The sequence below is a fragment of the Petromyzon marinus genome, chromosome 29 (genome assembly GCF_048934315.1).
Source record: "Petromyzon marinus isolate PM22_M1 ecotype Great Lakes invasive population chromosome 29, UKy_Petmar_22M1.pri1.0, whole genome shotgun sequence".
NCBI classification, from domain to species: Eukaryota; Metazoa; Chordata; class Hyperoartia; order Petromyzontiformes; family Petromyzontidae; genus Petromyzon; species Petromyzon marinus.
In genome coordinates this window covers 3,827,545-3,854,223 of record NC_133695.1, presented here as the reverse complement: position 1 = coordinate 3,854,223, position 26,679 = coordinate 3,827,545, and the positions used below count along the sequence as shown (strand labels likewise).

At 47.0% G+C, this 26,679-nt stretch overlaps 1 protein-coding gene across 4 annotated transcripts in view; it reads right to left on the bottom strand.

The window, feature by feature from the left end:
- The window catches only part of HIF1A (hypoxia inducible factor 1 subunit alpha), a 48,054-nt gene extending 21,667 nt beyond the window's left edge, over positions 1 to 26,387 (bottom strand). For 3 of the 4 annotated variants that reach the window (XM_032962940.2, XM_076070469.1, XM_076070470.1), the window contains exons 1-3: positions 26,245 to 26,387; positions 6,110 to 6,303; positions 705 to 844 (exon numbers count right to left, since the gene is read on the bottom strand). In XM_032962940.2, the coding sequence (XP_032818831.2) occupies positions 705 to 844; positions 6,110 to 6,303; positions 26,245 to 26,270 (360 nt within the window). In that variant the 5' untranslated portion in view covers positions 26,271 to 26,387. The remainder of the gene's footprint in view (positions 1 to 704; positions 845 to 6,109; positions 6,304 to 26,244) is intronic. The other variant, XM_076070468.1, reaches the window with a different exon arrangement.
- Between the last annotated feature and the right edge of the window lie 292 nt (positions 26,388 to 26,679).

The following is a 26,679-nucleotide window of genomic DNA, read 5'->3' as shown; positions in this document are numbered from 1 at the left end:
CTCATTGCAATCATTCAGTCTCTCATTCAGTCGCTCGGTCGATGGCTCAATCACACAGTTACCAAGTAACCCATTGCTCTTTACTCGGTACATTAATTGCATTTTCAGTTTCCCAATTGCTCCGTAAATCACTTCTACCTTCACTCTCACCAACTCAGACACTTCAGCCCTTTAACTACTCGTCCACTCAATCGTTCACCTATCCATCCATCCAGCCACATACTCCGTTATTAACTCCTTCACTCGCTCACTAACCCGCTGACACCAAAATAAAAGAAAAAGATCCCATGTATCGCCTTCAACAGACTGTTGGGGAAAGTACTGTCAGCAAGCACCTATGAAGCCTAGCATGGCACACGAGAGGGCGAGTGGCCAGAACCACACTCGGCCACCTTTTTTTTCCTTGTGGAGATGTTTACGCACCACACCAGGTACTCATTCAAGGCCGAGTCAACCTAGGGGAGGCCAAGGACCAGTTCAGATAATCGTCACTGGTGTTGGCCGTGAGCAGCAATCGAACCCTAAATCACACACAAACACACACTCGTGTATTAAGCCATGCACTCGTGTATTAAGCCACCCACTCACTCACCCACCCACTCACTCACCCACCCACTCACTCACCCACCCACTCACTCACCCACCCACTCACTCACCCACCCACTCACTGTTCCTACAAGTCACAGCAGCCACCATGATCGCACCTGGGCCAGGCCCACACACTTGTTGACACCATCCGACAGGAACACCATGTCGCCCTCCTCCGTGAGGGCCATGACGAAGCCCTCCAGGGCCTTGCCGAAGAGGCTGTCCATCTCTTCTTGGCAGTCTTCAACCACCGCTCCTGCAAGTCAGCCGGGGCAGAGAGAGGCCACAGTGAGTTTTAAAGCATCGTTTCCACGAGCACTGGGAACCGTTCTTCGTTGGCCCAGGAACAGGCCAGTTATAACTCCCAGGAGCAGTAGCACAGCCCGTATCAATGTTCCCCAAACACCCTGAGCCTTTGTAAGCTTGGCACCTCCCGCTCCTTACAGTGATTTAGCAACTTCCCACAAATCGGAATTGCATTTTGATTCTAAAATAGTTTTTTTTTGCTATTGTTGGTTGACTTCGCAATGTCTCATTCGTGTTGCTGTGCGTGCGAGTCTCCATCTCGTTTGCATGGTCATCTAGCCAGCAGCAGCCTCCCATTTGTTTCGGCCAATTTGGTCAAATTTAAGCACTAATCCCACCACCACCACCACCTATTTATCCATCGTCTGACCCTGCAGCATCAACCGCCACTGCCGCCCGCGACCCCCACCGAACCTATATCCCCCCCCCACCAACTCCCCCCCTCGTTGCCACGGCAACTCCCCCATCACTTCCAGACCGGGATAAGTGCATGAGACAGCGCAAGGAAGGCGGTAAGCAGCTGCATTTTCAGTCACATAATCGCGATCAAAATGATGAAATAAATTGACGGACAAGAGCGGGTTGAGGTGCTTTTGAAAAGATGAACTTGATAACTAAATGGAACACACCAGAAAGAAAAATTTCAATAGGTACGAATGACCCGCTTTGGCAAATGGATCAGAAACACAAAAGAGACAGTGACAAAGAAAACGGTAACGAAATCTGAAAAGTGCACATACAAGCATGGGTAAGTGCATGCTTACAATTTACTTTGAGAGACAGGAGGAGGCACATACGCAAGTTAGAGACGTCACAATATTGACCGCTATAACAAGTGGGGTTGAGCAGGAAACGCCGTTTGAAGGAGTGATGGCCGTTGTTTCCGAGATTAATGTTGGGAGCGGCAGCCAATGGAGGGAAAGCACGTACGTCGTGGAGACGGAGCGACGAAATCGGCCAATGGGTAGGTGGCAGATGTATCGTTACATTGTAGGGCAATGAGCGGGGGGAGGTGTTGATTTGGTCAGGCTTCTATGCAGCAGCGCGTTACTCAGCGCCGATTGTGATGATGATTACGAATTCTCAGGCAGGTGGCGGGTGACACGCGCCCGACAGTTATCATCGCTGACGCGACTGGCACACGCGTGGGGGGGACAGGGTGGGGGACTGTGTGGCATGGGTGCAGTGTTCATGTTCAACCCCCCCCGCCACCCTCATACCGACGTGCGCCAAATTCCCAAACTGCGTGGCGGTGCAGACGGTGGTCCTCCTCATACGCAGGCAAGTAGCCGTTTAAATATAGGACCGTTAATCATGACCTTTCCTTGATGGAGAGGGAGAGTGCTGGGGTGGTGAAAGCAGTGGTAATCATGAGTATGAAAACAATACAGCCCAGAAAGGCGAGGGGGGGGGGCAAAGTGACCCAGAGGTCAGAGTACAGAATCTGGCACCACGAAGATCCTGTATTGGAATCCAGTGCAGCCACCTGTGATTATAAACTGGGTTCTAAAGTCTCGCAAGTTTGTGTGTCAGCCCAGTCACCGCATTCAATCAGGTTGTGCACCTAATTTGGCCAAATTCGAGCTCTGAGAATGAAAAATATTGGCTTTCGTGCCACAAACATTACTCTCAAATGGCACAGCGGGTGGGGAAGTGCTGCTCACTGCTTTGTGTCGAGCAGAGAGGTAACTTGAAGAAGGGATACATGCTTCTGTGGGCCATTCTCTAAAAGGAAGGGCTGCACTGCTGCTCAGCGAGAAAAAAAAAGACGGATAATAATTTATCTCACAATGCAACCACCCGGACAAAACTGCGGGAAAAGGACAACAACATAAACCCCACAAGGGCAGACGCACAGGGCAACGGCAGTGAACTTACAACGGTTTAATGCCACCATGTCATATGTAACTGTCATCTGTAGCTGGGGTGATACGAGAAAGTTCTTAACCAGAGTTTTACTGATTTATTTATTTGGTTGCCTTGTTTAAAGCTCCGCAATCCAAAGTGCAGAGGGCAATGAACATTTACAGCATCTCAGGTGACAGTGCATCACCTCTTAATGTTTGCGCTGATGGGATTCAGGTTCAAATGAGCTGCCCTGAGAAGGCCTCCATATTTAGAAACCTATTTGCACTGGCTTTCCCCGTAAGGAAAGATTTTAAAAGTAATTTTTAATCATTAGCTTTTCCTTTTGTCCAATTGGATTACTGTGCAATTTTTGATTAATAATTATTATTCGTTTTCATCATAGTGTGTTCTTCATTTCATTAGTATTTTGAGTGTAGTGTCATTGATATCGTTATTATCAGCTTTCTATTTCGCCTACATTCTATCGACACTTGTGAGTGTAGTTACAATTTTTTTACATACAGAGCTGAGATATTTCGATAGGAAAGGTGCTGTATAAAATAGAGCTTATTATTAAGGGTTTGAGTTAAAGTTAAGAAATGTTTATTCGTTTAAGTGAGAGAACTTAAGAAGACCAGGATTTGCAAGAATGTCAGTTTCCAGAAAAAATACGCATCAATTAAATCAACGCGCAGACTGAAATTAAGCTCAAGATCCATGCATCCAATTTTGTATTGAAGAATCTATTATTTATCGCTGACGCAAACTATAGGCGATATTTTTCTTTAGATTAATGAAACAAGAGACAGACTGTACGCGACAAAGCGCGTGCCAAGGACAGGGCGATGACAACAGCCGCCAGTTGGCCACTAAGTGGCGGTGATGTCACCAGGGCGCTTGTGCCAGGATAGGCGTGCATGTTGAGGCCACATGAAGTGTGGAAGAAGGCTTGCGACTTGCAAGGGGGTCAGAAGACAGAACCTGGTGTTACAAGTTGACTGAGATGACTGGCAAATGGGACAGTGCAAGCCAGATAACAAACAAAGCAAAGCATCCGATCCTAAAATTCAAATCGTCCCGAGGAATGATCACTATCTATTGTAAATGGGCCGCCTAGTGCGGTTGCCCGCGCTATTTCTGAGCAGACCCTACACCCTGCCTAGGATCCAACGATGCCCAGCTCAGGCTCCACGTGGGCACAGTGGCGCTCAACACTCACTGCTTGCTTGCCATTGCGTCTAAATGGAGCGATTGTAATGAGCGATCTTTCAATGGAATCTTGACCATGAATTGTGGCAATTCATCTAATTTCTTCGGGTTACTCATCATACAAATCTATGCCAGGACGCACGCAATGTAATCCAGCAACGTGGAGGTCGTGTTGGCAAACCACTCCTCGATGGAGTCGTCACTTGAGTGAGAATTTTTACAGCAGCACGCAGATGCAGCCTGGATCCACAATTTGGAGTGGCTCCCATCCAGGATAACCCACAGCTGAATAACCAATTCCATCATTCAGCGGCTGCCCACCCCATTTCTGAACAGATCCTTCCCTGTCCACCATCCGCTGGCGCCCAGGCTCGGGATCCAAGTGGGCACAAGAGGCATTTGCTCGCCATTGCGTATAAAAAGGGGAGCGATTGAAACGCGCGATTCCGTGGACAGCGAGTCATCGCTGTTACCGCGGCTTGCGCGGCGCAGCAGCCACAAGCCGGTCTGTATCTGTGGGCAAGGTGCCGACCACGGTGAATGTGCTCAAACCGCTTTCTTGGTGTCACATATTTATTTATTTTTACTGACATTGACGCCATCAGATCATCTTCTATCGGTCAGCATGAAGCCATGTCTCGCGGTCCTGTGATTCAACAATCCACCAGACAACCGCTTGAATATGAGCGGGAAAAAAAGTAATGGTCGACAAGGAATGAAACGCGTCTGAAAGGAGATGGAGCGATTAAATCAGCTCGAGCAAAGGTGCCCGGTGGATTATTATGTGGTAGGCTCTTGAAAGGTGGTGACGACTTGGGGAGGCCTTCATCCAGCAGTGGATTGACCATGGCTGATGATGATAATGAAGACGTTTATATATATAGACGAATTGCGAATGCACTCCTGGATGAGGGCCTCCCCATGTTGTGCGGGTGGAAGAGTTACAGTGCAGGAATATTGTAAAACAAATATAAAACCCTGACTTAAAGCTTTCGTGACTGCAGGAATTCATATTCTTTGGGTCTTTCGGTAAAGCCACTTAGATATAAAAAAATAATACAATATCACGACGTTTCGATCGCAACACAAGCAATCGTCTTCTTATTTTTTCACCTGAAGACGATTGCTTGTGTTGCGATCAAAACGTCGTGATATTGTATTATTTTTTTCTATCTACGTGGCTTTACCGAAAGACCCAAAGAATAATAATATAAAACCCACTGGAAAGTGAAATGCTGTCTGTCGAGAATACTTTGACATGACTCACTGGCGGGAAAATGACTGCCGGAGCAAAGTAATATATAAATATACATGTTAAATACTGCGAAACCGATCATAGAGGCCAGCAGTGTGCACGCAGCAGAATCACGGTGTCCAAAGCAAACGATTTCCAGAGTACGGAGCGGGGTGCCGAGCGAGGGAACGGACTGCGCGCCTACTCTGTTTTCAAATTTTGCAAGTTAGCCACGCACTCCTCTCATGTCACCGTGACTCTTCGCTACCTCCACAGGCACCGGCAGAAGAAGCAGCACCATCATCATCTTGATCACCACAACCTCCAACACTACACTACCAATTAAAACAGCACCACCAGCAGAAGCACAGGTAGCAGCACCACCACCATGACCACCACCATCATCGCCACCACCTCTCTGCAACCAGCATCACCACTTTCACCACCACCCTCATTCAACCACCACTATTTTCACATTTAAGCACTGGAACGCTCTTCCTTCCTATATTAGGAAGCCACTGGAGCTATGCATCTTTAAAACTAGATTGAAAACTAATTTCTTTAGAACTGCTTTTGTGTTTAGTTTGTTGTGTTTCCCCGCACCTCCGATTAGCACTGTTAGCTACGTACGGTGCGAAAGAAGTTGAACATAGTTTAACACATAGGCTTTCGCGACCAATATTATCCACCATAAAGGTTTTTAAGTTAGATCGCATAAATATACAGGCAAATAGTAAGATTTGTCACGTAAACAAACAACGTTTACAAATGGAGTACGACATTTCGCTGATGATTACAACCAGCTTAATCAGGCGAATTTCCAGAATTGTGAGGAAGTCCTCAACACGCAGACACAATCAACGGCCGGAAGAACGGGGTGGGGGGGGGGGCGGGGTTGGAGGTCACGGCGGCGTCGTCTCTCACCGTTGTGCAACAGTTTGCGCATGCGCAGGTAGCTGATGGCGAGCCGCATGATGGAGGCCTTGTCGAGGTGCGAGGTGACGCTGTGGGGGAGAGGCAGCTCGTTGGCGAGCTCGTAGAACACCTCCGTCTCGTTGCTGCGCCGACATCGCGCAGCGTCGCGAGACTTCTCCTTCCGCCGCTCAGAGTTCACCCTGCTTGGGAGGGATAAGGTCGGCGGTGGCAGGGGGGCGGGTGGGTCGGAAGGTGGAGGAGAAAAAAGGTCGTTTTTAAAATAGAGTCGCGATTATGAGCGTCTGCGACTGGTCACACGTGGCTCTGATCGGATGGGATCTGTCGTGCGTCTGGTGTGGCCCAACCAAAGTAAAGCTCGTTCGGTGCAAGGGGTGCACTCGGCTAAACGTTGTTTTCCTATCACGAGTACCAAGTCAGAAATAAGTTTGCATAACTTGGTTTTAATTTTAAATGAAACTCGAATAACTGACTCAATGTGTTCAATATAGAAACATTAATATTTATTATAATCAAATGAATAACATGCTTTTGTTAAAAAAAAGTTGGGAATGGGGGCGTTAAATGGAAACTGCCCCTTTCCCCACCCCTGGGCCTGCGGGTGCATCTCTGATAAATGTATTGTCACCAGTACCTACACATTTAACACTACAATTTCTGGGTTTCCAATTTTCACATTTGTTCCTATAGAAGTGCCCTACATTCGTCTTAAAAAGTTTGTTTTGGCAAGTACATTTAATGAATAAAAATGCAAACGTCCTTTCAAAAACGTATCCTCCTCTGGAATGGGATAACAAGACGTTTTTATGAATGCGTTGAATAAATACATTTTCACATTCAGACCACTGCTGGTTTAACTCTCCTTTGTCGATCAACGCCGTACAAGACCGGTTTACTGCCGGCTGTCGTGGGGCCACGAGGCATAATTAGCAGAGGATGGTGCAGACAAACCCACTTGTTGTACTTTAATTCCACACCCCGGCACCCATGCATCCCGCACTCTCCAACCAGCTCTGGCCGGTGTGGCGAAACACGCTCAAACAACCCCTGCTACCCACGTGCCACCGCGTGAAGCTGGTGCGGTTTGCAAGAGCACCTTGGTAACGCGCGCGGTGGTGCAGTGTGAACGAGGAGTGCCGTGGGGAGGGGTGGGCGGCCACTGGTCAAGCCTGTGTTTGTCAAAACAATGCGTACTAAATAACTGTGGAAAACTCAACACGTGAATGCCTCCGGGATGAATTCCAAACGACAGTGGTGGCCCGAGTTTCTGACCCTCCAAACAACTACCGCCACACATATTTGCAAGGAAACAAAAAAAAACACCATCGAGAACTGCAAACTCACCCCGCAGCAGCCCGATCCTTATCACTGTGGCCAGAGAACAATATCGAGCACGGAAAACAGATAAAACAGATTGCGCTGTAATGGTGTTTCAGCCTTATTTCAGATTCCATCCTTGCACAGCCAAAAACGATTAGCGATTAGGACACTGGACTTGCAATCCAGTTGACCAGTTCGATTCGATGTCCCGGGGTGTGGCAGTTGAAACAACGCTGCAAGTTTATTACAACTCTCTGCCTCTGTCCACTCACCAACATTAAGGGGTTAACACGCCACAGCTACTTTATCGGCGGGTCTCGTACGCTGAACTTTTCCAAGACGTCCTCTGGAGGGGTTCTCTAAAGCTGCCTCGAGGGGAAGCCCTTCTGCTAGCAGTGGCATGAATAAGTATTGTCAGGGTTGCGACTTTGAGATTTTTTATTAAACAGCAAACAGAGCCTTGAAAAAAACGAGGTTATTAGCACGGTTGGCTATACATATGGTGCGCGAAAGAGGTTCAACATACATACATTATCGAGACACGGAATGCCAATCAGTTGCCTGAATATCGCACAAAATACAACCAAGTACAAATAACAATTCTATGGTTTAACGACGTATACATTTCAATTGATTTAAAAATCGATTCTTACACTCAATATAAATGCGTCAAATCGTGCGTGCGAATCTTATGTCTTCAGATCATTTATGTCGTACGTAATTAGCTTTGTGTGACCCCTGTAGCCACAAGAGGCATGAGCTTTAACCTGACGCTGGCGAGATGTTACCTCGTTCGCCAGGTATACAGGTAGTTGTGGGTTCGATACTGACTGACGCCTGCTGTATATTTGGAGTTTGCGCGTCTCTCTCCCCGTGGTAGTGTGGAGTCTTCTCTGGGTCCTCCGGTTTTTCCCTCCACATTTAGAATCAACGTGTGTTCAGAGTAAGTGGCTGCTATCAATTTCCACACGATAATAAGCCACTTCGTTGACCTGTCATTTGTGATAGCCAGGTCACTTCTACAAGAAATAGCTATATAGCTCAGTTGGCCTTACCTGGTAAAAAAAAAGTTTTATAGTCGAGTAAAAAAATCGATTCTACAGACGAAGCGACTGCAAATCTTGAGAATTCAGCCAATCAATGAAGAGGCCCGAATCATCGCTAGTTAGTTAATGTGCCCCTGCAGCAACAAGGTGCCAACTACAACCCACAATCATGTCAAAAAAGACAATTCTAAAGTTGAATCTTGATCCTAGAATCGGACCAATTCATCAATTAAGAGACGCACGAATTCGTCACGGGCTAAATGATCACCGCGTCTGGGTGGAAACTAGACATGGGAGACCACATAGGCAAGCTTGTGTTTTTGCGCAGTCCTCTGAAATATTTGCACCTTATATATTTATTTAACGCACCCCTCTTTATTTATTATATATGTTATAAACCCTTCCAACCAACCCAGCCAGGGCTGCAGCAGCAACAGCCGGCGAGTGAGCAGCAAGGGGGGGGGGTGTGTCTCGCCACCGCAAGGGGAGATACAAGGTCACGTTGAGGTCGCGCCGTTTACAGTGAAGCCGATCTCGCTTTTTTTTTCTCTCTTTCGCGGCACAGGAAGTGGTGGAAATGTCACAAAGGCCCCTCGTGAGCAACACAAGTGACGCACGCGCTTGTGGTAACAGACACGCACACAATCGTGTGTCTGTGTGCGCGAGGGAGTTGTCGTGCAGTAGGCGGCACGCTGCGCGAGGAACACGGCGACCCGAGTTCCATCCCAGCTAACGGCCAACACCAGTGACGATTATCTGAACCGGTCCTGGGCCTCTCCTCCACCCCTAGGACCGACTCATTCTTAAATTAGCACTGTGCCTGCTGCAATGTGTAAACCATGCCACTGGGGAGACAAAGGCGGCCCGGGTGTGTTTCTGGCCACACCACTTCACCTGCCGTGCCAGCCTTCATAGGTGCCCGCTAACAGCACTTGCCCCAACAGTCTGTTAAGGCTATAAGGGTGATAGTTACTTTGCTGATGCGACTCAGCATGTCGAAACCGGTTCAGAGTTTGTTTGCCTAAATAAAATACTGCTGGGTAACTTTGGTCTGGAAAGCCAATAGGTCGAAGGGCAATATTGTTTCTGACCCGCCCCTACTGGACATCAGTGAAAACGAGCTTTATAGATAATCGGATTCCTTAAGCATTAATATATTGATTCTGCTTATTCATTCAAGGACAGTGAGAGTTCCGATTATTATATATGCCTGTACCCACAATGTGCGGCAAAGCGGTTGGCACACTGCACTTCGAACCCAGGTCATATGGGTTGGATTCCCAGCCATGGCTTATATGAGAGAGTGGTGGTGGTGGAATGTAGAGTGTGTACCTGGTGCAGAGAGAGTTTGTGTGTGTGGTCAGTTTAAGTAGACTAATTACGTTTTGTTAATCCAGGTGAGAACTTGAGAGACCATGATAAACTCATTTGCGAGCATTAACTCGTTTGCGCGTGTATTTAGCTCGCCCACTGCTCTACAATTTTGGTGCCCTGGGTTCAATTCATGACCAGAGGATCATCAAGTGTCATTATCTGTTCCGTTCCTGGGCCTTCACCAAGTCGAATCAGCCTTAAATGAATACCTGCTTTCAGCCACACCATCCCTTCGTGCCGCCTCGCCAGGCCTGAAGTGCTCGCTAACAGTACTTTGCCCAACTGTCTGATAAGAGCTACAGTGAGGGAAAAAAAGTATTTGATCCTCTGCTGATTTGGTACATTTGCCCACTGACAAAGAAATTATCAGTCTATAATTTTAATGGTAGGTTTATTTGAACAGTGGGAGACAGAATAACAACAACAAAATCCAGAAAAACGCATGGCAAAAAATGTTATAAATTGATTTGCATTTTAATGAGGGAAATAAGTATTTGACCCCCTCTTAATCAGAAAGATTTCTGGCTCCCAGGTGTCTTTTATACAGGTAACGAGCTGAGATTAGGAGCACACTCTTAAAGGGAGTGCTCCTAATCTCAGCTTGTTACCTGTATAAAAGACACCTGCCCACAGAAGCAATCAATCAATCAGATTCCAAACTCTCCACAATGGCCAAGATCAAAGAGCTCTCCAAGGATGTCAGGGACAAGATTGTAGACCTACACAAGGCTGGAATGGGCTACAAGACCATTGCCAAGCAGCTTTGTCAGAAGGTGACAACAGTTGGTGCGATTATTCGCAAATGGAAGAAACACAAAAGAACTGTCAATCTTCCGCGGCCTGGGGCTCCATGCAAGATCTCACCTCGTTGAGTTGCAATGATCATGAGAACGGTGCGGAATCAGTCCAGAACTACACGGGAGGATCTTGTCAATGATCTCAAGGCAGCTGGGACCATAGTCACCAAGAAAATAATTGGTAACACACTACGCCGTGAAGGACTGAAATTCTGCGCCCACAAGGTCCCCCTGCTCAAGAAAGCACATATACATGCCCGTCTGAAGTTTGCCAATGAACATCTGAATGATTCAGAGGACAACTGGGTGAAAGTGTTGTGGTCAGATGAGACCAAAATGGAGCTCTTTGGCATCAACTCAACTCGCTGTTTGGAGGAGGAGGAATGCTGCCTATGACCCCAAGAACACCATCCCCACCGTCAAACATGGAGGTGGAAACATACTTTGGGGGTGTTTTTCTGCTAAGGGGACAGGACAACTTCACCGCATCAAAGGGACGATGGACGGGGCCATGTACCGTCAAATCTTGGGTGAGAACCTCCTTCCCTCAGCCAGGGCATTGAAAATGGGTCGTGGATGGGTATTCCAGCATGACAATGATCCAAAACACACGGCCAAGGCAACAAAGGAGTGGCTCAAGAAGAAGCACATTAAGGTCCTGGAGTGGCCTAGCCAGTCTCCAGACCTTAATCCCATAGAAAATCTGTGGAGGGAGCTGAAGGTTCGAGTTTCCAAACGTCAGCCTCGAAACCTTAATGACTTGGAGAAGATCTGCAAAGAGAAGTAGGACAAAATCCCTCCTGAGATGTGCACAAACCTAGTGGACAACTCCAAGACTCGTCTGACCTCTGATCGGCAACAAGGGTTTTTGCCACCAAGTACTAAGTCATGTTTTGCAGAGGGGTCAAATACTTATCTCCCTCATTAAAATGCAAATCAATTTCTAACATTTTCGACATACGTTTTTCTGGATTTTGTTGTTGTTATTCTGTCTCACACCGTTCAAATAAACATACCATTAAAATTATAGACTGATCATTTCTTTGTCAGTGGGCAAACATACAAAATCAGCAGGGGATCAAATACTTTTTTCCCTCACTGTATATGGGGGATATTTATATGTTGTGCTCAGTTGCGAGCGGTGGCTTAGTGTTCAGCGTACTGCACTAGGAACCCAGCCATCGATGTTCCTGGCCCTAGCTAATGTCAGTGGCTTATGATTTTTTAAAGTGATTCTGAGCCCTCACTGAGTTCAAAATGAGCCTTAAATAAGGACCTGGTGCAGTGTGCAACCAGCACGAGAAAGACAAAGGTGGCCGGGCATTGGTTCTGTCCAAACCACACCTCTGTGCACTGTGTCAAGCTTAATAGGAGCTCATTAAGACCGCTTGCCCCAACAACCTCGTAAACGTTACGTTTGTATGAACTTCTTTCGCGCCATACGTAGCCAACCGTGGCTACACGGAGATGCGGGAAAGTAGCCAAACTGCGACACTTGTTATCCGGGGAGGGAATCTCTGCAAATTGACACACGTGCAAGTCTGATCTGCCAGGTAGCCCATGCAGATCAATAAATGGCTGTGTCCGTCAGGGGTCAACCGAGCCAGCACCGCGGAGGTCCTGTGTTTCTACTTTGGCAGCAGCTCACACGAGATTAAATGAAACGAGGTTCTCAAGTGCAGAGCTTGATGGGTCTCAGCCTAGTTCCCTCCCGATGGTATGTTTTTTTCACGGAAAAAAAATATTATTAAGTAAAACAAAAAGGTGATTGTTTTTCATGCTATTATATATTCATGGCACTTGATCAATCAATTACCGGACAAGGGCCTCCACACACAAGTGCCGGTCATATGGGGTTATACGAGGACATTTCACGGCGGTGGTCTGTGTGGATCGGTGCAGGCAGAGAGCAGAGACGTGGGAGAATGGATGTCAGGGCGGTCCTCACTTTGACGACGTTAAGACCGTCGGTGTGATCTTGGCATGGAGCACGGTTTATACGGTGCACTATGGTCTCTGTCACCCATTACGAAGCACACAAAAATAAGTCGGTAAAAATATTGTACCCTGGTTGAATTTTAACCTTACTTACCGGAGTTGCCCTGACAGTGTACACGCAGCACAGCTTCCGCAAGGTGTGCCAGTTTTACACAGCTACACACATGAGTTCACACTGCTGAGCCCCGTCTGCAGTGGTTAGTGCACTAAACTCTGAACCCGGTTGACCCGAGTTCAAATCCCGGCCACAGCCAACATTAGCAGCGGGGGATAACCGAACAAGTTACAGTTCAGACCTCTTCATAAACACGCATTGACCAACGTGGCAATGTGTGGTCAAACAACCCCCAAGAACGACAAGGTGTCGAGTAAGTGTCCATTCTGTCGTGGCTTGACAAAGGGAATGTAAAGAATAGAAATCACGTGAACCAGAACTTGCTCGTACACCTTACATATGAACGAGGGTGTAACCGAGATTTAAAGATACAAGCCCCTGGCAGGCAGATGAGGTAATGGGACATTAAGGCAATGCGCGTGGGTGCAAATGCAGGGCACCCAGCGATACACAACCTTTCCGGCGATTTGACAAATTATGATGATCCCATTCAATAATAAATTTTAGTTTTTTTGTTCTTGTTACGCTTTACAACCAAGATTCGAAGTGTTAATGCGCACTAGTGCTGTCCATCTGCTCTGCCTGTAACAGGTTGGGATGCATTAGTTATCGTAAAGGATGAGCCAAGACGGAACGAAAGCTTTGTGAAAAGATGTGTTTTTCGATTAGGCAGAGTGCCCCCTCCAAAAAAGCGCCCAAACTGATCAAAGGGGGCTGCCAAAAAACAGCGCAAAAAATAACCAGGAGTAAAAAACTATTCGCCCTGCTGGCCAAGGCAATGACGTCAAACGTCACACGTGCCACAGTAACCTTCAGCGTTTGCCTTGATGTTGTTCTCAAGTCACGCCTGTTGTCCGTCTCCAGCATTATTTCTCCCTCGCTTGCTCAGCTGTCATTGCTTCTATTGTCCTAAAGGGATGCACTCACGTGCAACCTGCATGCATCGTAGGCGCTGGTGGTGCTGTAGCGTGTATCGCTAGTGTAAGCATTGATATCAAATGTAATAATAGTTGCATTGCAAGACGCAAGCAAAAAATAGTTATACTTAAAAAAAACGTGTTTGCCTCCCTTCACCCGCGACGCTGTTTGACCCAATAACCACATCTAGAATGTTCTTAACAAAAGCAACCTCATGAGGTCTGATCTTCCATTGTCACTTAACAAGCTCCAATTTTAATGCATGTACAAATGAAAGGTGGGGCGAGCGTTGGCGTAGTGGTACAAGCGCTGCACTATGAACCTGGCGACATAAGTTCAATTCCAGTCGCCGTCCCCCGATCACCGCCCCCTGCCCTCTCCTTCACCAACCCACAGACCAGCTAGGTGCACACAGACCAGCTAGGTGCACACAGACCAGCTAGGTGCACACAGACCAGCTAGGTGCACACAGACCAGCTAGGTGCACACAGACCAGCTAGGTGCACACAGACCAGCTAGGTGCACACAGACCAGCTAGGTGCACACAGACCAGCTAGCTAAGTATGGTCAAACAACCCCCACGATTGTCAAGGTAGCCTTTATCCAGAAGTGGATTGAAAGTGCTGAAAATTAACGACATTTGCTGGAACGGTCCTGCATTGTAAGCTATGTCAAGTGCGTTCAGCGAAGGCGTTCTATAAATACGATTAGGACAACTTTAAATTACATAAACGAGCATGCTGCACATGGAAGAAACCCGCAGTGCCTGGAGAAAACGCACGGCCGCAACGGGGTACGGCAAAGCACAAAACAACCCTATTAATTTCACCAGTCCAAATCGCTCTTAAAAATAATCACAAATCTTCCCCACCCCCCGACACCGCCAACCTGCCCTGTCCATCCGCACAGTCCGTGTGATTGTCCCAAGCGAATGAGCCTTGGCAATAAACCCCAAGCGTGTGTCACTTCCTGCTAAAGATGACATCTCCCTTTTAACCCCAGGCAGGATGCGCTGCATTATTGTGTCTCGCACGCACCTACCAAACAGAGCCACAACTGCCAAGGTTACTGGGCACCCCCCACCCCCACCCCACTTAAACCAGTGTCCCTCGGGCTCGGGGGCTACAATCCGCACACCGCCCCCACACCACACCACGGTATAGTTGTCCACGACTACCGACAAAACGTGAAGGAAACGGGTTTTAATTGAAGCTTCGTGACTTGCGTAGGAGCGGCCAGCGTTGAGCGATAAAGTGAGTGCACCTCCGATTTCCCGCACACCTCCGACTGGCACGGCTGGCTACGTACGTGCAGTGCGAAGGAAGTTCAACATGCGTGCATACAACTAACAAGGCTGGTTTACACCTCAAGCAATAGACACGCGACCCACCACCGCTAATCCCCCCCATTGCCGTGGCACGGCTAACATTAGTGGTGAACGATATCCGAACCGATAGGGGGGACCGACCACCCACCGAACTTCTCCAACGCGCAGCGACCAGCGTGGTGAAACATGATCAAACGAACGCCCACCTAACCATCACCACCCCCCCCATGACTGACATGGTATGGGGAGACCTCCATCCAGCACTAGATTGACAAAGGGCCGTACATTATATATATTTTTATTATTCTTAATCCTCCACAGCAGCGTATAATGAGTTTTTTTTCTGTGATGAATGTGTAACTTTGTTTTGGCGCCATGGCCCTGTGAGCAGTGGCAATGAAACCAGTGCTCTCTCTAACCTTGGCCTCAAAAGACCTTGACAGTGAAAAATATGTATACACACACACAAAAAACAAGGCTAACACCAGTGGTGAGTGATATCTCAACCGGTCCTGACCAGTGGCAATGTATGGTAAAACAACCCCCCTTGACTGCCATGTAGCGGAGAGGACTTCATACATACAGCAGTGGATTGGTAAAGAGCTGTTTATTATATTACACAAATAAAAAGATCCCCCGTGTAGCCTTCGAACTGTTTGGGAAAGTAAGTTCTGTGTGTAAGCACTATTTGAAGCCGGAACGACAGTCGAGGGAGTGGCGTTGCCAGCACCACGCCCGGCTGCCTTCCTCTTCCCAGTGCTGATGTTTACACAGCTACTCAATTTTAAGGCCGAGCCGACCTAGTGCAGCGCCCGCACCAATTCTAATAACTCGCCGCCAATGTTAGGCAAGGTTGGGTATAGAACCAAAATCTCTGGGTTCGTAGCGCAGCGCGCTAAACAATGCACTACCGCTCCCCATGCTACACGCACACACATGGTTAACACCAGCGACAAGAGATAACAGAAACTAGTCCTGGGGCTACACCACTTCACCAACCCGCACTGACCAGCGTGGTGAAGAATGGTCAAACAATCCCATTGACCTGGGGAGGCATTCGTCCAGCGGCGGACTAACATAGTGCTGTGAATTACATTATATCCAGACGCATACACACACAGGGCCGGTCCGGCGCTCACGTTGGCATGGCCAATAAGCCAGCCGTGAGTGGCGTGGTGGCAGTCGTGACCACATTTGACCGCGCAGTCGGGGGTAATGGCACAGGCGTTTAAAATCGCATGGTCACGCCACCGTGGCTCACTGCCACCTTCGTTTCCCCACCTCTAAACCCCTACCCACCCATGCCGTGCCAACAGCTCTGCGCTATCCTCGTGCCAGATGACTGACAGCCGGGTCAGGTTCGCTGGAATTTGCTCAACAGGCAGAAAGAGTCACTTGTCAGAACAGGGGGTGAGTGGAAATATTTTTTGGGGGTGACCTTGCACTCTATCCAATTTGGACATTAATGATCTGCGTAGATTTTTTACAGGTTTTGGCATAGCCACAGTGATTTAGGGATCGACCAAATGAACACGAGCGCTCCAAATCGCATCGGGACCTTGAAAGCCAAGCAGGTTTTAACTTGTTAGTATTTGGACAGGTGACCAAGAAACTCCCACTGAAGACTCGGCGAGACATTCCAGGGTAGAATAACTGAAAGTTCCCAGCACATTGAGCAAAAACGTCGCTAGTATTTCATGCCGAACAACAAGCGGTAACAACTCCAAGCCAAATCCCGAGTGCTAAACTGGCTCAATTATTATTTGAGGCTAACCAAGTCCTAATCAGAAGTGAACAAACCACTCCACCAATGCAGAGAAGAGCGAATGATGAACAATGCAAACGAGGCGGGTTGAGACAAAACAAAGAACAGGAATCACTTCTTTAAATCGTCGAGCCATCCTATGTCATTACGAGAGTCGTCCGCCATTGCCGTGGCGGGAGGGAGCAGCGAATTGTGAAGGGCAATACTTGGCCCGGCCAGTGTGGGGTTTTTGTTGCTACCGATTTATTTTTCGAGAGGGAGACACCACCCCTCTCCAACTGTTGACTGAGGCAGGCGGGTGACAATGGAGAGAGAGGAGTGCGACTTGGCGGGGGACATGTTTGTCCGTGACTTGAAGACAATGCGTGAACAAAAGTCAGATGTAAATATTTGAGTACATCACTGTTGCACTGAATTTCATTATTTATCTAGAGGATTTTACCTTTTTTTGTTTTGGTTTGGCCGACACGTAAATGAAATCATGTCAAGTGCAAAGTTGTGAATGCAAAAAGCCACTGGACGTTATCTTAAAAATATATTTGACCAGGTCCTACCCTTAAAGAGGCATATAGTCTCAAAAGACCATGAGATTATACATCAGTGCATTAATTCATTTAAATAATGCGAAACAAGTGTAGGAGTTCACATGACCAAATAAAAGTTGGCAAATTCAGCACAATACAAATAATGTTGAAATGGAAAAACGAGACTCGTTAATTAAATTATAATGAAATTAATGCCACATTTCATGACACCCATTCGTAGCTGCAGGATGTTGAGCCAAATATGCCACGCGAATTTCAATTCCAGCCACTGTCAAAACGCCAAATGGATAAAGGCCAACTCATGCTGCGTAGGTCAGTTGCTTTTTTGCCAAACTTAACCACGCTGGTCAGTGCGTTTCTTTTCAAACTCGATTTAAAAGTGCATAGCTCCAGTAATTTCCTAATATCGGACGGAAGAGCGTTCCAAAAAATATATAGGAGGGAAAAGCATTGGTGAAGGGGAGAGAGAGAGGCCAAAGACTGGTTCTAATATCACTTGCTAATGCAGTTATAGCCATGACCAGGAATCGAACTTGGGACGTCAGATTCAGAGCACGGGGCGCCAACGCTCCATCCACCACCACGTGCATTAGCAGATCCACATGTCGAATTTTAGCACCAATCAGCCAACACGATGGACCAGCCAACATCATAGACCTCCGCCAGTTTGCGTACCGCCAAGCACTTAAAAAAAAGCATTTTTTGTGTCCACAATGAGAAACATTTTAGGTAACTGGCGATGCCTTCAGGCACCGCTGCAGTGCTGGTATAAAATTACAGTAGCGCCAGCTGCCATCCACTCTCTCTTCTCCATCACCATCACGGCCAGCATCGTTTTCTATTCTCCCACATGTATGAAGTCGCTTGCCATAATAAATTATCAAGCTGGCCACCCGCCACCACTGCCATCACAGTTGGGAGCTTTTTATAAAGTGAACTTGGGAGGGAATGGTCAAGTTGCAATGTAAACAAACCCACTTGACTCCAAATGACCTTGCCAAAGGTCCTTGCTATTTCGAATTATATCGCCATGCACAGCAAATTTGAGTTACGGTGAAAAGCCTCTTTTTCGCGCCAATATTGTGCGACACTATATGAAGATCAAATTAACCGTGCATTTTGCTCCTCTGAAGGCGTGTGCAGGTGCTCAGAGAGGGTGAATTTTTCAGCACTGCCGAGTTACTCAGCCAGCCAATAAAATCATAAAAAAATCAGGTAAATGTGTCCCCACTGTCAGGTTGCTCTCTCTCTCGCTACACTCGAGCATAAATAGTTGAACATATATGTACCCACTTCAGGAGGTACTTATCCCCAAATGACCCCTTATCAGCGATTGGGCCCGGACAAAATGGTGAATGATGGACTGTCGACTGGCCCAAATATGAGCAGAATGAGTTGGTTACAACTTCCAGATAATTCCTCATATACACACATAAGTGTGTAAAGTACTGATAACTGGATACACAATTCACATAACAGGGGGGGAGGGTGGGCCGATAAAAAGAAAAGTTGACGGTGGGAAAGACGAGAGAGGCCATTTTATTTTCTAAGCGGGCGATTTAATTTGTCGCACTTATTCCAAACGGCTTTGTGAGCCACCTACATTCACGGGAGGAGCCATCTGTGCAGGCGGAGAGCGTGAGCCGTTTAAAATGAACGCGCTTGGATGTTTACAGATTAATTTCAGAACCGGGGCAATGCTGAGGCTTACCAATCACGCGCGGATCAGCTCGTAATGCACCTGACTTCTACATATAAAACAATAGGAGTGCTGAGGGTGTGAAAGCGTGGACCCAATGAAACCCAGCGTGAGCTGTGCAAACTCGACAATTCTTTGCCTACTTTAACTGTGTTGGTTTAACGAGCAATAGAAAATAAAATGGTGCAAACCGTAAGGGTGGCACATATTCACGAGATGATGAGAAGTCAGAATTAGATGGATGGGGCACGTGTTGAGAAGAGACAAATAAGATGCAACGAGAAGGACTATGGAAATGGCCAGCAGTGCAGGGCATGAGGAGGAGAGACCGAGGGTGAGATGGAAGAATGTGGTGGAACGTGATGCCGAAGATTGTGGATGCGAGTAGATAAGAGGCAAAGAAGAGAACGGAGAAAGAAGACTGAGACTATATGGAGCAGCTGACCTTATGCAATCATGCGAGTCTGTGGGTCTCTGTGCAAGTCTATGATTTGTAAGTGAATGCATCTCTATTTAAGGATAGCAGAGGTAATTCGAGTATCGCAGAATAGAAGTACATGTACTAGGACAATCATCTGAGCGGCCAACCCCTCTGCAATAATGGGCCATGTGGCTTATGCGAGGAAAAAGGGGCAATCCACCCGCCGACGTGATAATTCGGATGATCGCAATACCGAGGCTCATCACAGGTATGACATGTCGTGGGTTCAATGTTTCCATAAAAATAACTTTCTAATTTTTCGGGCTGGGCGACACTGCGGCAGAAAAGTGTAACGAGAGGCGGCATTAAAAGGGGTCGCGCAAAATGACGGCTGCTTGACAATCTGTCAACGGCATCGATCCGACGTGCAATATCATTTGAAACAAGGTGAAAATTAATAAATTATCCTGACCTTTGTATCCACTTCTACAGCTGCAACGGTCGGATAATTATGCTGCAGTTATCCTCATCACCACCAACCATCTATTCGCTGCTGGATGAAGGCCTCCCCCTTGCTATCATCAGCCACGATCTATCCACTGCTGATGGGAATGGTGTGCAGATGCCTTCATCCAGCAATGAAGGCATCTGCTCTCGCATTGCAAGTCCACCCCCACTTCTGCACACGAGTTGATCGGATCGCTCCACCTCTGCATTTATTGGAAGTGAAATTGTATAGTTTGTAAAGATAAATACCGGTTCTCAAGCTCAAGATACACGCAATGAATGTTGCTTGTAAAAATGTTTTGATTTGTATATTCTCTACCGAGGTTTGATTCGCTGATGCATCAGGGTACGTGCCAACCATTCTACGCCACTGGGTGCCCTAGTAAAACAGCATGGCTCATACATGTAAGATGAAGGCTACACAGTGGTTCAGCGTTAATTACAGAGGCTCATGGAACCGGACTACGACTCTCCGTACGTACGTTCAGTGCAATAGCGTAGCTTGAGTGTGCAGGGGGTGTGGCAATTGCAGGTTACCCCAGGCTAGAGGGTGGAGGTTAAATTGGACATGGTGGGGGAACGGGATAGGGTCCCATTTCATACACCAGGGCCCATGGTCCACCATACGCCACCGGAATTCAGAGCGTACTCGTCACTTCTGAATCCATCCGAAATGTCACCTCATGCCCGGCGTGCCCTTCCTAAACATAACGGACATGTCAACGAGTTTTTATTTTTAGCCTTGCTAAAAAAAGTCTGTTGTTATTATTTTATTACCGCCCTTATCATCATTATTATTACTGTGTTATTATTACATATTCAATGCATTTTTTTTGTCAATCCAATGGTGGATGAGGGCCTCCCCCCATCATGTCCATGCGGATTGTGGGGCGGTAATTTGGACCATACATAACCATGATGGTCGGTGGAGGTTGGTGAAGGTGGGGGAGGATAGTAGGAAAGTGCAACCATGGATTTTTCAGCACTGCCCTCGGGCTGATAATGAAGCTCCACCGCCATTGGGGCTACAATGGTAAAGTATGGTCAAACAACCCCCATGATTGACAGGCACGAGGAAACATTAATCCAGCATTGTTATTGATTATTACCTTATCCATGATGAGGAGGTGTTTGACTTAGGTTGCCTAATATTCGGAACTGCCCAGCTACAGGTTCGCAGCTGGATGTGAAATAAGACCGGCGAATGGCTGTGAGAATTTAAAGCGTTTCTGGCAGGACCCATAGCGTAAGAGATTTGTGTGTCCTCAGGTCAGCGAGGTATCTGTAAATTGATGAGCTTAGTACTTATTTGGACTGAAACCATATACTGCGGTCGGCGTATAGAGAAAGGAAGCCTGTAATTACGTGTCCCCTTCCATGAATTGTCACAATGTAAGGTCGCATTCCATTCAACATTTAATTCCCTTTCAATGCAATTAACGTAGCACATCCAGTGGCTGCAAGGAACGCATGAATGTGTTACGTGCAACAAACATGAGTTAAAACATACTGATCCAAAAACAAGTGATTTGAAGTGCAAGTCGTGAGCATAGGAATAAAAAAAATTGATGAATCAATGCAGAATTAACGCAGCTGGTAAAGTAACACTGATGTCACCACAGTAATTCAAAATGTGAAACAAAGAAGAAATATTTACTTTTACTTCCTTAATGAGGGAATTTTTATTTATTCTAGACGTAATAATATCCGATTACCAACATGCAGTGCGTGTTTGGCTCAAACCAGAGCCATCGCAACACCAAGTGGGGCACTCTGAGGACTGTGGAAAGATGGAGCTTAGAGTGATGCAGAGGGAGACCGATATAGACATAGTGAGACAGATATGGAGCGACAGACACACAGACAAATAGACAGGGGTAACAAGGACAGAGACAGATGGAAACATGGGAAGAGACACAGTGAGCAAGAGAGAAAAATAAACAAACACAAAGGGAGATGAATGAAGGGAGACAGTGAGACAGACATGGAAACAACCAGATATAGATGAGACACACACAGAGGGAGACATTTTTTAAACGTAACAGACAAGAGAGATGGACAGAGACACAGAGAGAAGGACACAGATTCAAAGAGAGTTGTGGTAGGGGAGTCTCTATGGAAGTTGGAGTGTGTTTTAATTGGGCACCAGACCAACTCTGACTCCATCATGGCACAAACTGACCATTAACCAGAATTACACGTGGCTCCAAATTTCAGAGTAAAGCTGCTAAATCCCAACTACATCATGACAAAATCACTTGGCTTAGTCACTCCACATTTTGCACTCGTATGACGACTGGAAAGTTAGCTCTTAAATTAGGTTACACCACAAACTAATTATCCAGGGATATAATGTGATGCAGCCCACCGTTTTTGCTAATTACAGTGTGCATGTATGTATGCAGGAATCCATAAAGCTATCAGCCATTACTAAGGAATGATAATTAGACAGCCAAGGAATGGAACGTCCCGCAATCAGAACGTGTGCAGGTGCTCAGCGAATTGTTAAATGCAGAATAATGACAGGTGGTACCAGGACAATTCGGAATAAACATTGAGCAAAATCATTTTTTTGTAAGAAAAAAAATAACCCCAGCTGCCACCATTGAGATCCTTGGTTCAAACCCAAGTGAGATTCAACTGGGTTCTCAAGTGCAGTGAAGTTTATGATCTCATACCGGTAATCAATGTCTGCGCACAAAAAAAATAACTTTTAATTTGGTCGAGTACTTAAGTTGGCTGCATTTCCAGCTCCAACAATTAAAATGATCAATTGGACGGAGGTATCTCCACTGAGATCTGCTACCGAGGGCTGTTTCTCTAGACACCCAGGATCGCACTCCTCTGAGAGATTTGCATGGATACTTCGTCTCATATGGGACCAATGGAAACTTATCAAGCCATGACAGAAAGAGCAAAATCAACATAGAAATTTACGTTAAAGTACATTCTTGACTTAAAGCTTTCGTGACTGCAGGAATTCATATTCTTTGGGTCTTTCGGTAAAGCCACGTAGATAGAAAAAATAATAATAAAAGATATCACGACGTTTCGATCGCAACACAAGCAATCTACATCAGGTGAAAAAATAAAGAGGGAAAGCTGCTGAGGCAGGAAAAAAATGTTTTCCTGCCTCAGCAGCTCTCCCGCTCTCAGCAGCTCTCCCGCTCTATTTTTTCACCTGATGACGATTGCTTGTGTTGCGATCGAAACGTCGTGATATTTTGTATTTTTATTATTATTTTTCTATCTACGTAACTTTACCGAAAGACCCAAAGAATATGAAAGTACATTGAAAAAAAATAACCATCTAGCGCTAATGACACCACACATACCCTCTGGTTAGCTTCATGTGTATATTGTACAAGTTCATAAAGCCTGTCTTCACCAGGGAAAAGTTTTCAATAAATATAGTAATAGTAATTAACACAACTCCAAAAATGTATTTTTCCGCAAAAAAACTAATTGTTGACTACTTGGTAAAATTTCTTATATTTAAATACCTATTCATCGGAATCCGCTTGATTTAAAGATTCCGTTCTTATCTTTATTCGAAAGAACAAAAATTAATGAACTTAATACTCTAGGAGAGGAAGCTCCTGTCTTTTACCATTTAAGAATTATTCAGATTTCAACATCATAAAATGGTTCTCGCTTAAATTTTATTTGCTCTATCAAACGAAAATAAACCGCAATCTTATATTTTGAACATTTTCTGAATGCCACCAGGCACAAACATGTGTATGGGGCACTTAAAATCTAGATTTGGGGGCTTTAAAATAAAAAAAATCTCGGATTTTCATATTTTCCTATTGTGTCCGAAAAGCTAAATGTCAGCTTTCTATGAAATCTCAGCTTTCTAACTGGTCGGGAGGTACCCTATAGGTTTTTGAGACAGACAGGCAAAGGTCTTATTTATACAGACGATAGATAATTTGCTCCCAAAGTAAAACAGCATCATGACAACTGCATCTGACAGACGTGTGTACCAGAATAATTCGACAAAATCCAAACACTACAGTCATTCAATTATTTACTGCAGCCCATTACATTAATTACCTATTCTGACCAAGTTGAATAGTAACAAGACAATCAATCGTTAACCTATGTTGACTGATAGACAACATTAATGACTGATTTTCATGCCTAATCTACCCTCTCAACGGGCTCTTAATAATCGAAAATAATGCCAAGCTTATTCTCAGGAAACCGCCGAATAAAGACCACTCCGCATGCCGTGTAGATGCCACGGTACCCGATTTAGACATTTCCCAGGTAAGAAGACAATATAAAGGCAAAGATCCCAATATAGAGACACGTACCAAAGTGAACGAGGCCGTCGTGGATTCTCTCTTTCGTTATCACACTCTTGTTTGTTTCGATTTAAAGCTTTCGTGACTGCAGGGATTCATCTTCTTGGTTCTTTCGGTAAAGCCACGGAGAAGGGAAATAATAAAATATAAAACATAATAAAACACTTTATTTTTTATTGTTTTATTTTTATTAATTTTATTATTTCCCTTCTACGTGACTTTACCGAACGAACCAAGAAGATGAATCCCTGCATTCACGAAAGCTTTAAATCGAAAAGTGAACGAGCACTGTTTGCGAGCACCTATTGAAGCCAGCACGGTGCGCGATGGGGTGAAGCCACACAAAAAAAGCCGTCTTTGTTTCCCTAACCGTTGTTTTACACACAATCGAATCAAAGCTTTTGGAGACGCCAGGACTGGCTGAAGCCATCACCACCGGTCACTCATCTCGACCGTGACACGGAATCAAACTCGAGTCAGTCCGGCTTCATAGCGCACTACGGAAACCGCATTACAGCGCCACCGATTCCACCTTTAAACGCACACAGTATATTAACAACAACAAACAGCCGGTTGTGTATCCACTGACGGATGAAGGTTGTCGATCATCGCGTTGTTTGACCACGCAAAATCACGCTGGCCAATGCGGGGATTTGTGACGGTGATGGTGGTGGCCTTCTATCACGATCGATTCAGACATCACTCGCTCACTCTTAACCTTGACCGGGAATCGAACTCAGGCTTGCCGGGATCATATTGTTAGCGTTGCTTGCCACTACTAAACTGTGTACACACACACATACAGGCGAACTGTGGGACTCCGAGCTATGTACGATACACTGCGTGAAAGGGCACAGTCCTGCAACTTCTTTCTCACGCCACTGCCAGCAAAGCAGAAGGATCCCTCCACAACTCGAGGGAAGCGAAGCTCTCGAGACAACTACCCCCGCAAGTCTGGGAGGAGAGTATTTGGCCTACTTTTCCAACGTCCGTCACAGCTGTATTGTGGAGCGGTGCGAGTGACCCACACTTTTATTCCACCACAAGCGACCTGCTCCAATCGATCGGCTGTGCGCGTGCACCATGTACACAGATAACGAAGCAGGTGGGGTGGGAATTTACAACTACATTTGGCTTTTACATCAACTGCCCCGCCTGGAGGTAGACTCGAGCCTGCGGCCTCTCACGTGCCCATCACACCACCACCACCAAACACTGTGACAACAGCAGCAGCAGCACTACAGCGCACTGTACATGTACAAAATGGCGACGCGTTTGTTAGGCAACTCTTGACAGAGACGAGGTGGTGGGGAAGACGGAGACTTTCGATCGTTCCTCTCCCATAACTCTCGATCCCTTCCCCCTCTCCACTACCCCCCCACCACCCCCCTGGACTTTAACACATCGCAGATTCGACCCGCGACCGAGGAGCCGCGTTAAAGCGCACAACTTTTCACGCTAAATGCGTCGGGTCCCTTTCTTTCACATTTCGGGCGAGTGGTGGGAGACGCTGCGGCTGGTAGACCACCAACCCCACTACACCACCGGATGCGCCACGCCGCCAAAGCAACTCTTCAATGAATCGACGTTCAACCTACGCGTGAAAGGGCTGGGTGGTGGTGGTGGGGGGGTAGCCGTTTACGATTGACGTTTGCGCTGCGAGCTCGCAGCTCCCCTCGCCGCAACGAACAAACTCTGCGAGGTGAACCGGCCGGGGTGAGGGGGGTGAGAGGGTGACGGTCTACGGCTCTCGACGAAGCGGCCGGGCTAACCACTTCTCCGCGCCGCCCGTCACTTCCAGTAAGAAAAAAAAGGCCCCGTGGGAGCCGCTTTCCCCACGACTCGTCGGGCCGCGCGTTCACGGCGTTAAAGTTCGACTCTCGCTGCGGCCCCACGCGATTCGCGGGAGGTGGTGGTGGTGGAGGGGGGGGCGCGCCGCCTCTCCAAGCCACCGCGACATCGGCGTCAGCCGGGCCCTCACCTCTTTTTCTCTTTATCCGCCGACATCGCCGCGAAGACGCGAGGCGCACAAAAGGCTGTGGCAGCGGCACGCGCTGGCGAGGCTTTGACGAGTGGCGTGGAGGGGGGGAGGCGGTGGAAGGGCTGCGCGTGCGTAATGACGTCACGGCGTGCGCGGTGACATGCCCTCGGTTTACGATGTGTTGGTTGCGCGTTGACGTCACGCGTAAGGTGTTCGCGTCGTTGCCGACATTACGTTACGCGCGATGACGTCCCGCGCAAGGTGTTCGCGTTGTTCCAGATTTTACGTCGCGCGCGATGACGTCACGCGCAAGGTGTTCGCGTTCACGATTTTACGTCGCGCACGATGACGTCACGCGCAAGGTGTTCGCGTTCACGATTTTACGTCGCGCGCGATGACGTCACGTACAAGGCGTCGCGTTGTTTACGACGGAAC